This window comes from Chlorocebus sabaeus, chromosome 20, assembly GCF_047675955.1.
Source record: "Chlorocebus sabaeus isolate Y175 chromosome 20, mChlSab1.0.hap1, whole genome shotgun sequence".
Classification (NCBI taxonomy): domain Eukaryota; kingdom Metazoa; phylum Chordata; class Mammalia; order Primates; family Cercopithecidae; genus Chlorocebus; species Chlorocebus sabaeus.
Window position 1 is genome coordinate 75,023,314 of NC_132923.1, and position 15,319 is coordinate 75,038,632.

The 15,319-nt window shown below is 41.2% G+C and overlaps 1 protein-coding gene across 8 annotated transcripts in view; it reads right to left on the reverse strand.

Annotated features, from left to right (window-relative positions):
* Window positions 1-15,319, reverse strand: part of PATJ (PATJ crumbs cell polarity complex component) — a 409,036-nt gene that overhangs the window by 348,737 nt on the left and 44,980 nt on the right. For all 8 annotated transcript variants that reach the window (XM_038000719.2, XM_038000715.2, XM_038000710.2 and 5 more), the window contains 4 exons: window positions 13,110-13,328; window positions 9,679-9,778; window positions 5,230-5,321; window positions 3,338-3,479 (listed from right to left, as the gene is read on the reverse strand). In XM_038000719.2, coding sequence (XP_037856647.2) covers window positions 3,338-3,479; window positions 5,230-5,321; window positions 9,679-9,778; window positions 13,110-13,328 — 553 coding nt within the window. The remainder of the gene's footprint in view (window positions 1-3,337; window positions 3,480-5,229; window positions 5,322-9,678; window positions 9,779-13,109; window positions 13,329-15,319) is intronic.

Sequence of the window (15,319 nt, forward strand, 5' to 3'; positions counted from 1 at the left end):
GAAAATATTTGCAAAGTATGTCTCCAATGAATGACTAATATTCAGGTTCTAGAAGGAACTCACACAACTCAATAAGAATAAAACAACTCCCCATTAAAAAGTGGGCAAAATACATGAACAGACATTTCTCAAAAGTAGACATATAAGTAGCCAACAAACTAACAATCCTGCAATTAAAACCACATTCAAACCACAATGAGATACCATCTCGTATCAGTCAGAATGGCCATCATTAAAAAGTCAAAAAATAACTGATATTGGCAACGATGTGGAGAAAAGGGAACACTTATACACTGTTGGTGGGGATGTAAATTAGTACAACTTCTGTCGATGTGGAAAACAGTATGGAGATCTCTTAAAGAACTAAAAATAGCACAACCATTTGACCCAGTAACTCCACTACCTGGTATCTACTCAAAGGAAAAGAAATAGTTCTATCAAAAAGACTCAGGTACTAGTACGTTTATTTCAGCACTGTTTGTAATACCAAAGTCATGAAAACAATCTAAGTGTCCATCAACAGATGATAGGATACAGAAAATGTAGTATATACCATGGACTACTATACAGCCATAAAAAGAATGAAATTATGTTCTGTTTTGTTTTGTTTTCAGCAACATGAATGGTGCTGGAGGCCATTATTCTAAGTGAAATAGCTCGGAAACAGGAAATTAAACACTCCATGTTCTCACTTATAAGTAGAAGCTAAACAATGGGTACACATGGACATGCAGAAGAAGATAATAAACACTGTGGATCCCAGGATGAAGGAGGCTGGTGGAGAGGGGGTGAGGGTTGAAAAATTACATATTCGGTATGATGTTCACTATTTGGGTGATGGGTATACTAGAAGCCCAAATCCCAACACTATGCATATATATCCATGTAATAAACCTACACATTTATCTCCTGAATCTATAAAAATAAAAAAATTGTTAAATTAAAAAAAAACATATTTATATAAATATTTATGTAAGCTATTTAAGGTCAATATGGCATTTGTGCCAGGCGGGGTGGCTCACGCCTGTAATCCAAGCACTTTGGGAGGCCAAGGCAGGCAGATCACGAGGTCAGGAGTTCGAGACCAGCCTGGCCAACATAATGAAACCCTGTCTCTACTAAAAATAAAAAAATTAGCCAGGCATGGTGGCGGGCAGCGCCTGTAATTCCAACTACTCGGGAGGCTGAGGCAGGAGAATCATTTGAACACGGGAAGTGGAGGTTGCAGTGAGCCAATATGGCGCCACTGCACTCCAGTCTGGGTGACAAGAGTAAAACTCCATCTTGAAAATAAATAAATAGGTCGGGCGCGGTGGCTCAGGCCCGTAATCCCAGCACTTTAGGAGGCCGAGGCAGGCAAATCACGAGGTCAGGAGATCGAGACCATCCTGGCTAATACAGTGAAACCCCGTCTCTACTAAAAAATATAAAGCATTAGCCAGGCATGGTGGCGGACACCTGTAGTCCCAGCTACTTGGGAGGCTGAGGCAGGAGAATGGCGTGAACCCAGGAGGCAGAGCTTGCAGTGAGCCAAGATCCCGCCACTGCACTCCAGCCTAGGCAGTAGGGCAAGACTCCGTCTCAAAAAATAAATAAAAATAAATAATTAGTTGATTAAAAAATTAAATGGCATTTGTACAACTTGCACTATTTAGGCAATTTTTAATTTCATACATTGGATGCAGTTGGCATCTGTCTTTTAGCAACAAAAGTTCTACCATCACATAAAAGAGAAGAAGTTCCAACTGAAATACAAATCACTATTGGCTGAAAGCAAAGGCTTCCAGGTGTATTGTATCTTCAGAGGAATATTTCCAGAGGAAAAAAATGATCTTCTGTCAAATTCTAATTGAAGTATTTCTTACTTCTTAGTTATATAACTAGTCACGTTTTTTTTTTTCCTTTTAAGAGACAGGTCTGATTCTGTCACCCAGGCCAGCATGCAGTGGCAACTTTTTTGCTCACTGAAGCCTCAAACTCCTAGGTTCAAGTCATCCTCCTGCCTGAGTCTCCTGAGTAGCTGGGAATATAGGTGGGTGCCACCAGGCCCGGCTAATGTTTAATTTTTTGTACAGAAGGGGTCTCCCTATGTTGGTCAGGCTGGTCTTAAATTCCTGGCCTCAAGCAATCCTCCTGCCTCGACCTCCAGAAGTGCTGGAATTACAGGTGTGAGCCACCAAGCATGGTTAGAATTACTGCACCCAGTAAGTCACTCATTCTAAATTGAATATGTGTTTCCACGATTATCAACTTTTGTTCATCTATACATTTATAAGTTGATAATTAAAAACTGACATGCAGCCGGGCACTGTGGTTCACACCTGTAATCCCAGTACTTTAGGAGGCCAAGGCAGGTGGATCACTTGAGCTCAGGAGTTTGAGACTAGTATGGGCAACCCAGGAAAGACCCCATCTCTACAAAATAAATAAATTATCTGGGTTTGGTGGTGCTTGCCTGTGGTCCCAGCTACTCAGGAGGCTGAGGTGGGAGGATAACTTGAGCCCAGGAAGTAAGGCTGCAGCGAGCCATGATCGTGCCACTGCACTCCAGCCTGGGCAACAAAGTGAGACCTGTCTTAAAAAAAACAAAATACAGATACATGTTTTATTTTCTCTCAGTATACCTCAAAAAGTAAATCAAGAAGCAGACTAGAATAAAATATATTGTTAAAAGTAATAGGAAACCTGGCTGGGCACGGTGGCTCACACCTGTAATTACAGCACGTTGGAAGACAAAGGCAGGCAGATCGCCTGAGGTCAGGAGTTTGAGACCAGCCTGATTAACATGGTGAAACCTTGTCTCTACTAAAAATACAAACAGAATTAGCTGTGTGTGGTGGCACACGCCTGTAGTCCCAGCTACTTGGGAGGTTGAGGCATGAGAATCACTCGAACCCAGGAGGCAGAGGTTGTAGAGAGCCAAGATCATGCCACTGCCCTCCAGCCTTTTTTTGAGGCAGTAATAGGTAACCTGAAGTCTGCAAAATGTCAAAGCATTAGACAAATGAGATTCCCCCAACAAAAGTGTCAAAGCTTTATTATTCAAATATATGTAATCAATGAAATTTGAAAGCTTTTAGAAAAAATGATTTTCATCTCCATTTAGAGATGCTCTCAGAGCTTAGTGCATGTCAAGGTGCACATCCTACCATTCTGACTGACATAGTAAGCAAGAAAACACTTCTTCAATGAACAAATGAGCTGACTCATTTCTCCATCAGTGCATTACACGAGGCGGGACAACATTTCCTGCTGAGACTCAGGAGCAACTTCCAAAATTGAACTGCTCTTCCAAACGTAAACTACTTGAGGGATAGAGGGGTGGCAAATTAATCACCTCTGGCTGAAAGCGGTTCAAGTGGAGAAGTAGATGAGGATGTCTTCCTTCGAACTAGGGTTAGGTGTACCACCTGCCCTGCATTTCGTAATACTTCAACAACATCTTGGTTGGCAAAACCCTGAATGTTCACGCCATCGACCTAAAACATCAAGAGAAACAGTAAACAGAGGTTTCAAGTTAGCTCCTATTTTTAGCTCTGGCAAAAATGAGGTAATTCCTTTCATTCCAAAAATAAATTATTTAGGCCAGGTATGGTGGCTCGCACCTGTAATCCCAGTACTTTGGTAGGCCAAGGTGGGTGGATCACCTGAGGTCAGGAGTTTGAGACCAGACTGGCCAACATGGCGAAACCCCATCTCTACTAAACACACAAAAATTAGCCAGGTGTGGTGGCAGACACCTGTAGACCTAGCTACTCGGGAGGCTGACGCAGGAGAATCGCTTGAACCTGGGAGGTAGTAGTTGGAGTGAGCCAAGATTGTGCCATTGTACTCCAGCCTGGGTGACAGAGCAAGACAAAGGAAGGAGGGAAGGAGGGAAGGAGGGAGGGAAGGAAGGAAGGAAGCAAAGAAGGAAGGAAGGTAGGAAGGAAGGAAGGAAGGAAGTAGAAAGGGGGAAGGGGGGAAGTGGTAAGGGGAAAAAGGGGGAAGGGGAAAGGGGGGAAGGGGGGAAGGAGGGAAGGGGGAAGGAAGGGAAAGAAAGAGGAAGGGAGGGAAAAAAAGGGAAAGAAAGAGGAAGAAAAGAAAGAAAAAAGAGAAGTAAAGAAAAGAAAAAAGAAAAGAATTAATTTAGACCTTAGGATATATTTTTGAATAAGGATGTAAAACTAGTAAAACATGCTGAGAAACTTCCTCACACACTAGAAAGCAAATTCAAATTTGTCACTTAACTAATAGCCTGAGAGATATAAAGGACTTTAATCTCTGATGCAATTCAAAATTCAAAATGCCATAAAAGATGACCAGTTATTATACATAGCTCTCAAGATGTATTAATAGAAGCCATTATTATCAAAACTGAAGAAGTCATCTAATACTTCATCCCTCTATTCATATCACCACATGATATTTTCAAGAAACACACTGATCTCCCTCCAATAGGTCTTCTAGCTTTCTGAAAAAGTGTGAGCAAGAACAGTATTGTTAATCTACGTCAAGCCCAATTCCTGAAGTCTATCTGGACCAATAGGCTTCCTCTCTCAATCTTCTTTGAGCTAGCTATAAGTATTTCAACTTTCCCCATAAGGCTTTTAAAGCCAACAGTCATGAAATGTGCTTTCTTAGATAGATTTGAAGGACAAGGACTCAAATCATACCACGCAGCATTTGGTTCTATGTTAAGCAATGTGTATGTATACATGTATGTAGACATTAATATAAGTGTATATATAAACTGAACTAATTTCTACTAAATGGGGGAAAGACCACTTTTAATTGATAAAAGGTAATTATTACATTCTTAAATATGTAAAATACCTCAATTTTAGTTGTACTCATAATTATTAATAGAAAAACTATTTTCACAAAAAGATAAAAAGAGCTGGTTAATGGCCTATTAATTATAGATAAAACGAGTGAGTTTAAAGAACACAGTGTGGTACTCTCAGGGTTTTCTAGAAGAATGCTAGAACAACTTTCAAACACACATGTATAGAAAAAATATATTTTTTTACCAATACGTTTAGTGAATCCTTTATTTACTGACAGTGAAAAAAAATTTAATGTAGGAAGAAGAGTCCAAAATAATGAGATTTTACTGTATAACAAACTTAATTTTTTAAAAAACCTTATAAAACTATATTAAGCTATTCCCCCTCTCACATGTATTATAATAATGATCAACCTTTTTTTCAACTAGAATCAAACCTAAAACAGAGGCTAATTACTTACAGCAACTATTTTGTCATTCACTTGAATGTGGCCATTGTGGTACGCAGCACTGCCAGGTATTATACTTTTCACATAAATCCCTGAAGCCTCCCCTTAAGGTGCACAGATATACAGAAAAAGGAAGAAAATTCTAATTAGGCCTTGATTGCAAAATTTGTATCAAGAGGTTAATTAGCTAACGGGGTTGACTGGAGGTTTGATAAATACTATTTTGAACACAAGCAGAGAAATTGATGGATTATTTCAAACTGTCACCATCTCAAGTGACCCGAATTTGAAATGATTTGACTGATGACTACTCTTCTGGAAAAATAATCAGTAATGGAACCCTGATGAAATGTACTCTAATTTAAGCTGGAATTCAGGAGAGCCCAGAGTAAGTCTGACTCTCTCTTAGTCTGCCTCTACTCTTACTACTGATGTGGCATAACACTTCATCATTTTTTTTTTTACCATCACTATGACAAGAGTCTCCTAGGTCTTTCCGCCTATATTTAGATCACTGCTCATGTTAGCTTCACAGACACAGAAATAAGAAAACTATATATGATCTTTCTGTTTGTTTATTTTTTTGAGACGGAGTTTTGCTCTTGTCGCCCAGGCTGGAGTGCAATGGCACGATCTCAGCTCACTGCAACCTCCACTTCCAGAGTTCAAGTGATTCTCCTGCCTCCTAAGTAGCTGGAATTACAGGCGCCCACCACCACACCCAGATAATTTTCACATTTTTAGTAGAGATGGGGTTTCACCATGTTAGTCAGGCTGGTCTCGAATTCCTGACCTCAAGTACTCCATCCACCTAGGCCTCCCAAAGTGCTGGGATTACAGGTATGAGCTACCATGCCTGGCCCAGAAAAGCACATATGGTCTTAACAACTACAAAAAAAAATTAGTGGCCGGGTGCGGTGGCTCAAGCCTGTAATCCCAGCACTTTGGGAGGCCGAGACGGGCGGATCACGAGGTCAGGAGATTGAGACCATCCTGGCTAACACAGTGAAACCCCGTCTCTACTAAAAAACACAAAAAACTGGCCGGGCAAGGTGGCGAGCACCTGTAGTCCCAGCTACTCGAGAGGCTGAGGCAGGAGAATGGCGTAAACCCAGGAGGCGGAGCTTGCAGTGAGCTGAGATCCAGCCACTGCACTCCAGCCTGGGCAAGAGAGCCAGACTCTGCCTCAAAAAAAAAAAAAAAAAAAATTGTATGAGCTCAGCAACATGAAATAATCTTTACATATTATAAAATAAAACATTGAAACAGACAAATGGCTATAAAAAATTTTTTAATTTAAAATTTAAAACTTTAATTGTAAAGCATGCCTTCCCATGGGCAGGGACAGGAAGGGAAACTGGAAAACAAAACACAATAGATCTGCATGATTTTACATTTTTATTTCCAAATAAACTCAAAACATTGTTTGTAGGCCAGGTGTAGTTGTTCAGTTGTAATCCCAGCACTTTGGGAGGCTGAGGAGGGAGGATCACCTGAGCCCTGGACTTTGAGGCAAGCCTGGGTAACATAGTAGGATGTCATCACTACAAAAATTTTTAAAATTAGCTAAGTGTGATGGTATATGCCTGTGATTCCAGCTACTCTGGAGGCTGAGGCATGAGAATCACCTGAGCCCAGGAGCTTAAGGCTTGTCTCTTAAAAAAAAAAAAAAAAAATTCCGGGCACCGTGGCTCACACCTGTAATCCCAGCACATTGGGAGGCTGAGGCAGACAGATCACTTGAGGTCAGGAGTTCAAGACCAGCCTGGCCAACATGGCGAAACCCTGTTTCTACTAAAGTACAAAAATTAGCTGGGCGTGATGGTGCACGTCTAATCCCAGCTACTTGGGAGGCTGAGGCAGGAGAATTGCTTGAACCCGGAAGGTGGAGGATGCAGTGAGCTGAGATCGTGCCACTGTACTCCAGCCTGGGCAACAGAGTGAGATTCTGTCTCAAAAACAAAAAACAAAAAACAAAACAAAACAAAAAACTATAGAAGAAAAAATAAACATCAATTGCTTCCCATTGCCAACAAAATAATATACAAATTTCATAGAATCACATTCAAGCCCTTCCATAATCTGCCCAAATTTATTTTTTGCCTTCAATTTCCACTACAACTTTCCAAGAAAATAAGTCTGGACACACCAGGCTCTTATTACTATTTTTTTTGAAACAGGGCCTGGCTCTGTTGCCCAGGTTGCAGGTTGGTGTGTAGTGATACAATCATGGCTCACTGCAGCTTCTGCCTCCCCAGCTCAAGCGATCCTCCCACCTCAGCCTCCTGAGTAGCTGGGGCTACAATTTTTTTTATTTTTTGTAGAGACAGGGTTTCACCATGTTGCCCAAGCTGGTCTTGAACTTCTGGGCTCAAATGAGCTGCCAGCCTCAGCCTCCCAAAGTGCTGGGATTACAGGCATGAACCACCAAGCCTGGTCCACAGCACACACTTGACATTTCCCCAAAACAGCTGGCAGTTTCATGATTTTACCTTTTCTCTAGCTTCTTTCTTCTAGTAAACTTTGACCTATCAAAACCCTTCTTCTTTGCCATTCATAGCTCAAATGCTGCCTTCTTTGTGAATTCTCCATTTCCCTCTGACAAACTGAATATGTCATCTGCCATACCATGATAGTTTGCTTGTACAGTGGGCCCCGCATATCTGCGGATTTCACATCTGCAGAATGTGAACCGGGTGTGGTGGTGCACACCTGTAGTCCCAGCTACTGGGGAGTCTGAGGCACAAGAGTCACTTGAACCTGGGAGGCAGAGGTTGAAGTGAGCCGAGATCATACCACTGCACTACAGCTCTGGGTGACAGAGCAAGACTCCATCTCAGAAAAGGAAAAAAAAAGATAATAATAATTTTTAAAAAAGAACTAAGTGTTTCTTACACATTTGTCTCCCTGAACAGACTTTTCTTATTCATTTTTCTACCCTCTCCAGAACTGCTCAAAAGTCCAACGAATAGAATACAGCAAAAATGATTTTCAAAGACTACTTGTTAAAAAGCATGTTGAGTTGTGTTTGGATTTACCTGCTCCCTACCACCCCTAACTACCCAGTCCAAAAAACTTTCGAGGGTAAAGAAATAAAATGGGCCAGGCATGGTGGCTCATGCCTGTAATTCCAGCATTTTGGGAGGCCAAGGCAGGTGGATCATCTGAGGTCATGAGTTTGAGACCACCCTGGCCAACATAGTGAAACCCTGTCTCTGCTAAAAATACAAAAATTATCTGGGCGTGGTGGTGCATGCCTGTAGTCCCAGCTACCCGAAGCCTGGGGTAGGAGAATCTCTTGAAACTGGGAAGTGGAGGTTGCAGTGAGCCAAGTCTGTGCCACTGCACTCCAGCCTGGGCGACAGAGCGAGACTCCATCTCAAAAAAAAAAAAGAAGTAAAACAGTAAAAAGATACTTTCCTTTCTTCAGTAATGTAAACATGAAATGTTCTCAATGTTCTACCAGTCATTCACTTTCACTTAGGAACAAAATCATAAGTTTAGGAACTAATGATTCCTCTAACCACACTTAACATACTAAAAACTACTCGAAGTGGTTTTTTGCAACATTATTATACAATCCACACTGAGCTCTTTTGAATGTCATTAAATTCTGAAACTAAATAAAGGTGGCACCTAGAATCTAAAGGTTTGAAAAAAGATATTTCATTAGGCTAAAATAGCACAAGGTGGTCTGACATGAATTTCATTCAGGACTTTGAATACATTAGCACTCTTAATCCTTCCACCTGCTGTAAATATGCAAAATAACAATTTTTTTAAGGAAATGAACTCTGCAATCTTGCTATTAAAAAAAAACCAGAACATTTTATAACTCTGAATTTTCATATTAGCAAGTATTTATGGAAAAGTTTATTTTTTTCTTACCCTAATAATTATCTTAAAATAAAGGAATAAATCTTATAGTGAAAGTTACCAAAGCTTTGCAGATAGGAGTTGAGAGAGCTTTATTCAGAGATACTTGAACTCTGTATTTATTCTCATAGTTTATTCCTTTTACATGAAAGGAAAATAGTTCTAATGAAAATGCTTGTTTTAACTTTTTTTTAGTGATAAAACATAACAGTCATACTTTCGGAACATTTACAATATGAAATATATACAGTAATCAATTTACTTATCACAAATCTAATCTAGCATAATATATTAACAATATTCATAATATAGCTATTTCACAAACAAAAGAAGGTACAATTCAAATATTACACACTGAGCTGGCCAATTATATTCTTTTGTTAATGGATACCACGCCAGCTATAAAACTACTGAGATAAAAATGTGACTCTGTAATCACTGAGAAGTGACTGGTTGCTAGCATAGATTCATGGTTTTATTGTTCAAAATTTAAATTAAAATCTGCAAGTATTTAATTTTACTATCTAGAAACCTTAACATCCTTTATGATTATTTCCAAATATAAAATAGAAATGATTCATTTACCTGTATGAGATGTTCCAACATAGCCAACAATTCTAATTCCAAGACTCTGCCCATCTTTTTTCATGAGCTCAACATTGTAAGTTTCAAAAAGAGAACTGTCCTAAAAGGAAAAACCAAATTTAATTATATATGCTTAGTGGCATACCTGTGTGTACATAGTCAATCTGTGCAAGGTTTGTCAAGTATTTTCTTAGCGCCTATGGTAGGCAGAACTTTAAGACAGTCCCATGACCTTCAATCCCTTGTGCTACTCCCATACTGATGCCATATTACATGGCAAAATGGAGATTATCCAGGTGGGCCTAATCTCATCACTGGAGTCCTTTAAAGGCAGAGTTTTCTCCTGCTGGTAGTAGAAAGGGAAATGAAAAAGATCTGAATCATTAAGGACTCAACTTGTGGTTTGAAGATGGAGGGAGTCACGTGGACCTTAAGGAGCCGAAAGAGGTCTCTGGCTGGCAGCCAACAAATAAAAAGGGACCTCAGTCCTACAGTTGCAAGGAACAAGATTCTGCCAACAATCCGAATGAGACTGGACGTGGACTATCCCCAGGGCATCCAGAAAAGAACCCAGCCAGGCCCACACCTTGATTTTGGCCTTCGTAAGAAGCTAAGCAGAGGCCAGGTACAGTGGCTCACACCTATAATCCCAGCATTTTGGGAGGCCAACGCAGGCAGATCACCTGAGGTCAGGAGTTTGAGACCAGCCTGGCCAGCATGGTAAAACCCCGTCTCTACTAAAAATACAAAAATTAGCCAGGCCTGGTGGCACATGCCTGTAACCCCCACTGCTCCGGAGGCTGATATAGGAGAATTGCTTGAACCCAAGAGGCAGAGGCTGCAGTGAGCCGAGATCGCGCCACTGCACTCCAGGCTGGGCAACAGAGCAAGACTCTGTCTCAAAAAAAAAAAAAAAAGAAAGAAAAAGAAAAAGAAAAAAAGAAGCAACAGCAGCTAAGCAGAGAGCCAAGCCAAGCCCACCCTGAATTCTGACCTACAGAACTGTGAACTAACAAAGGACATTGTTTTAAACCAGTAAATTTGTTATACAACAACAGAAAGCTAATATAACCACTTAGAAAAAAGTTAGGCTATATTTGTATCTGAAAGAACTACGAACATAAAGAAAAATTTAGAAACAAAACGTAAAACTAATTATTGTTCAGTAATATAAAAATATCGACCTAAAACTTAATTTATTTTCTTCTTTGTTGTTGGTTTTTTTGTTTTTTTTTTCCCAGAGACAAAATCTTGCTCTGTCACCCAAGCAGGAGTGCAATGCAGCAATCACAGCTTATTGCAACCTCAAACTCCTGGCCTCAAGCAATCCTCCCCCTTCAGCCTTCCAGGTAGCTGGGACTACAGGTGTGAGCTACTGCATCTGGCCCTAAAACTTATTTTCAATACTCATCTTTTAAACTATTCTGTAAATGAGTAAGGTGTCTAAATACATAATACTTTGCTTTTAATTCAAAACATTAACATGAGAAAGTAAATAATTGATTCGATCAAGTTTCCACTTATCACATATCCACATTTGTCTCTCACTACAAAGTAGAAGGCTCTGGGGAACTAGAGTAATGGAGGAAAAAGAAAATGTAACCACAATTTGGAGAAACTTTTTTTTTTTTTTTGAGACAGAGTCTTCCTCTATCACCCAGTCTAGAGTGCAGTGGCAGGATCTCGGCTCACTGTAACCTCCACCTCCTGGGTTCAAGTGATCCTCCTGCCTCAGCCTCCTAAGTAGCTGGGATTACAAGCGTGTGCCACCACTCCTGGCTAATCTTTGTATTTTTAGTAGAGTCGGGTTTCACCATGTTGGCCAGGCTGGTCTTGAACTCCTGGTCTCATGTGATCCACCCGCCTTAGCCTCCCAAAGTGCTGGGATTACAGGCATGAGCCACTGAGCCCAGCTGGAGAAACTTTTTAAAGGTTCTGATATTTCAAACAGAAAACTTCCACTCATACAGTTCCAAGTAGAGAAAGGCAACAACTTCCCAGAATACACAGAATGACATCTCAGGTGATAATAATCAGTGGCCTTCCACCCTTTTCCACCATAATCATTTATCTTTCCTTTTGTTTTTGTTTCTTTCTTTTTCTTTCTTTTTTTTTTAAACAGAGTCTTGCCCTGTTGCCCAGGCTGGAGTGCAGTGACACAATCTCAGCTTACCGCAACCTCTGCCTCCTCGGTTGAAGTGACTCAGCCGGAGAATCCGGGACTACAGGTGTGCACCACATCTGGCTAATTTTTGTATTTTTAGTAGAGATTGGGTTTTGCCATGTTGGCCAGGCTGGTCTTGAACCCCTGACCTCAGGTGATCCACTCACCTTGGCCTCCCAAAGTGCTGGGACTAGAGGCACGAGCCACCGCGTCCGGCCCATTTCTCTTTTCTTTCCTCTTCCTCCTGGACCCTCCCTTTAACACCTATTTCTGGCCAGTCATGGTGGCTCACGCCTGTAATCTCAGCACTTTGGGAGGCCAAGGTGGGCAGATCACCTGAGGTCGGAAGTTTGAGACCAGCCTGACCAACATGGAGAAACTCCATCTCTACTAAAAATACAAAATTAGCCAGGCGTGGTGGTGCATGCCTGTAATCCCAGCTACTCAGGAGGCTGAGGCAGGAGAACTGCTTGAACCTGGGAGGTAGAGGTTGCGGTGAGCCAAGATTGCGCCACTGCACTCCTGCCTGGGCAACAAGAGCGAAACTCCGTCTCAAAAACAAAACAAAACAAGCAAACAAACAAAAAACCCATTTCTTTGCTTTTACTTTATTATGTCTTCACTGAAAGCCCATGTTGAGATAGTGGGAAGGAGCTTGGAATGGACCAGAAACATGTGAATTCAAATTCCAGTTTTGCAACTTACTCCCTATAAGGTCTTTAATATGATGTTTGACTTTATTTTCCTCATCTATTAAATGTACAATAAGACCTATCTGGCAGAATTACTGTGAAGATTTCAGATGACCTGAACAATTCCAGGTGTTTGATAATTAAAAATAACTATTATTATTATATAACTAAAATAATTAGTATAATAAATATTATTATTGATATCCATTCCCTTTAGTCAGCCTCTGGCTACCAGTGATAATTCTCACACATCAGCCAGTGTTAACAGTTTTCCCTCCACCACCTGGATGTCTCCTCACCAGCTCGGTGAAATAGACAAAGCAAGTATTATTATTATTCAATTTATAAATAAGTCACTGATGCTCAGGGAGGCTGAATGACTTAACCCTGAGAAACAGCGAAATAGAAAAACCAACATGTCTAATGTCTCCAAATGAGTTTTTTTATTTTCCTGTTTCACTGGTGAGCGCGCAACTCACACCAATGTGGTGCCTCAAGTTGAAAGAATTTCTTATCTTACAGTGTGTCACACCCAGGCTTTGATTTAAGATGAAAGAAGGATATGTATAACTCACAGAACCAGGGCCTTTGCCGGCTACAGTAGGCAGGGCAACAGGTAAGGCTGCAGGGGCAGGAGGGGTGACTGAAATGTCACCAGCTGGATCTCTAGCAACGAGCATCCTGACTGAATTCCCACAGTTCCTTAGAACTTGTGCAACTTGCTCGCTGGTCATTCCCTGCACATTTGTGCCACCAATCTTCAAGATGTAGTCCCCTGTCTGGAGTCTTCCATCCTTCAATCCAAGAAAAAGAAAAAATTATTTCAAGAAATCAATGCTCTAACTTCACTAGTTAATAACAGTTCATCAGATTTTTGGCTCTGGCAAAATGGCTGACAAAGAAGCCACCTAAAATGCTGAATAAAATGGAGTACTGTTAATAACTGGCTGAAATGGTGAGAGTAAAGGAATTTCACGTAGAACACAAAGGAAAGGCTCAAAATGAGAAAAGTAACCAGTATTCTAAAAAAGGCCTTTGCTTGAGGGTATAAGCTCATGCCTAATGGCCTAGAGTTGGGTGTTAATGGCCATGTGTGCAAAGAAAAGGACAGAAAAGCCAGGGCCTCAAGAAGGAAAGGTCAGAACAGAAGCCTCCAGCATAAAGCTGGGAACTTGAGAACCAACATCCTCAGTGACATGTTTGAGGAATAGAAAGATGCCAGTGCAGCTACAAGAAAATGAGGGAAAAAAAGAGTAATCTAAGAGATGGGAGAGTTAACGGAGTCAGACAGTATAGGGCATCTTCTTTGCATGATTGGGAAGAGAAGGCATTGAGTAGGATTTTGAAACAGAAGAGTGACATTACCTGACTGACTTTAACAACAGAATTCAAGCTTCTGTGCTTAAAATAAACTACAGAAGAGGAAACGAGAGAAGCAAAAATACGAGTTGGGAGGCCTTAGCAATAATCCACAATAGCTTGGGTGTGGTTCACAGCTGTGGTGTTCAGAAGTGAGATTCTAGATAGATAGATAGATAGATAGATAGATAGATAGATAGATAGATAAATAGATAGATAGATAGATAGATTTTTGTTTTGTTTTTTAATCAGAATCTCATGCTCTGTCACCCAGGCTAGAGGGCAATGGCGCGATCTCGGCTCACTGCAACCTCCGCCTCCTGGGTTCAAGGGATTCTCCTGCCTCAGCCTCCTGAATAGCTGGGATTACAGGTGCGCACCACCACACTTGGCTAATTTTTGTATTTTTAGTAGAGACAGGGTTTCACCATGCCATGCTGGTCTCAAACTCCTGACCTCATGATCCACCCACCTCAGCCTCTCAAAGTGCTTGGATTACAGGCGTGAGCCACCATGTCCGGCCAAGATAGATAGATAGATAGATAGATAGATAGATAGATAGATAGATAGATTTTTTTTTTTTTTTTTTTTTTTTGAGACGGAGTCTCGCTCTGTCACCCAGGCTGGAGTGCAGTGGCCGGATCTCAACTCACTGCAAGCTCTGCCTCCCGGGTTCACGCCATTCTCCTGCCTCAGCCTCCCAAGTAGCTGGGACTGCAGGCGCCCGCCACCTCGCCCGGTTAGTTTTTTTGTATTTTTTTAGTAGAGACAGGGTTTCACCGTGTTAGCCAGGATGTACGCCCGGCCAAGATATATTTTTAATAAACTGTCAATAGGATCTGCAGATAGCTTGTATATGGGCTAAGAGGCAGGAAAAGGGGTCAAAACTCCCAAGTTTTTAGCCTGAGCAACTGGAAAGTAGAGTTGTCATGAACTGAGATGAAGACTACAGAGGTACAGATGGGTGAGGTGGAAATCAGGAGTTCAGTTTCAGAGCTGTTGTCTTAGATACCTATTAGACATTCAACTGGTGGTAACAGGTATATAGCCGGATACACAAATCTGAAGTTCAGTAGAGAAATCCAGACTATACATTTAAATTTGGGAGTTGGGGAGAGGTAAAAAAAAAAAAAAACCTTGCGGGTCATCAGCACATAGAAGGTATTTAAAGTCATGATTCTGCCAGCAGAGTGGCTCACACCTGTAATCCCAGCACTTTGGGAGGCCAAGGTAGGTGGATCACTTGAGGCCAAGAGTTCGAGACCAGCCTGGCCAACATGGAGAAACCCCGTCTCTACTAAAAATACAAAAATTAGCCAGGTGTGATGGCACACACCTGTAATCTCAACTACTCGGGAGGCTGAGGCATGCGAATCGCTTGAACCTGGGAGGCGGAGGTTGCAGTGAGCCAAGATCACGTCACTGC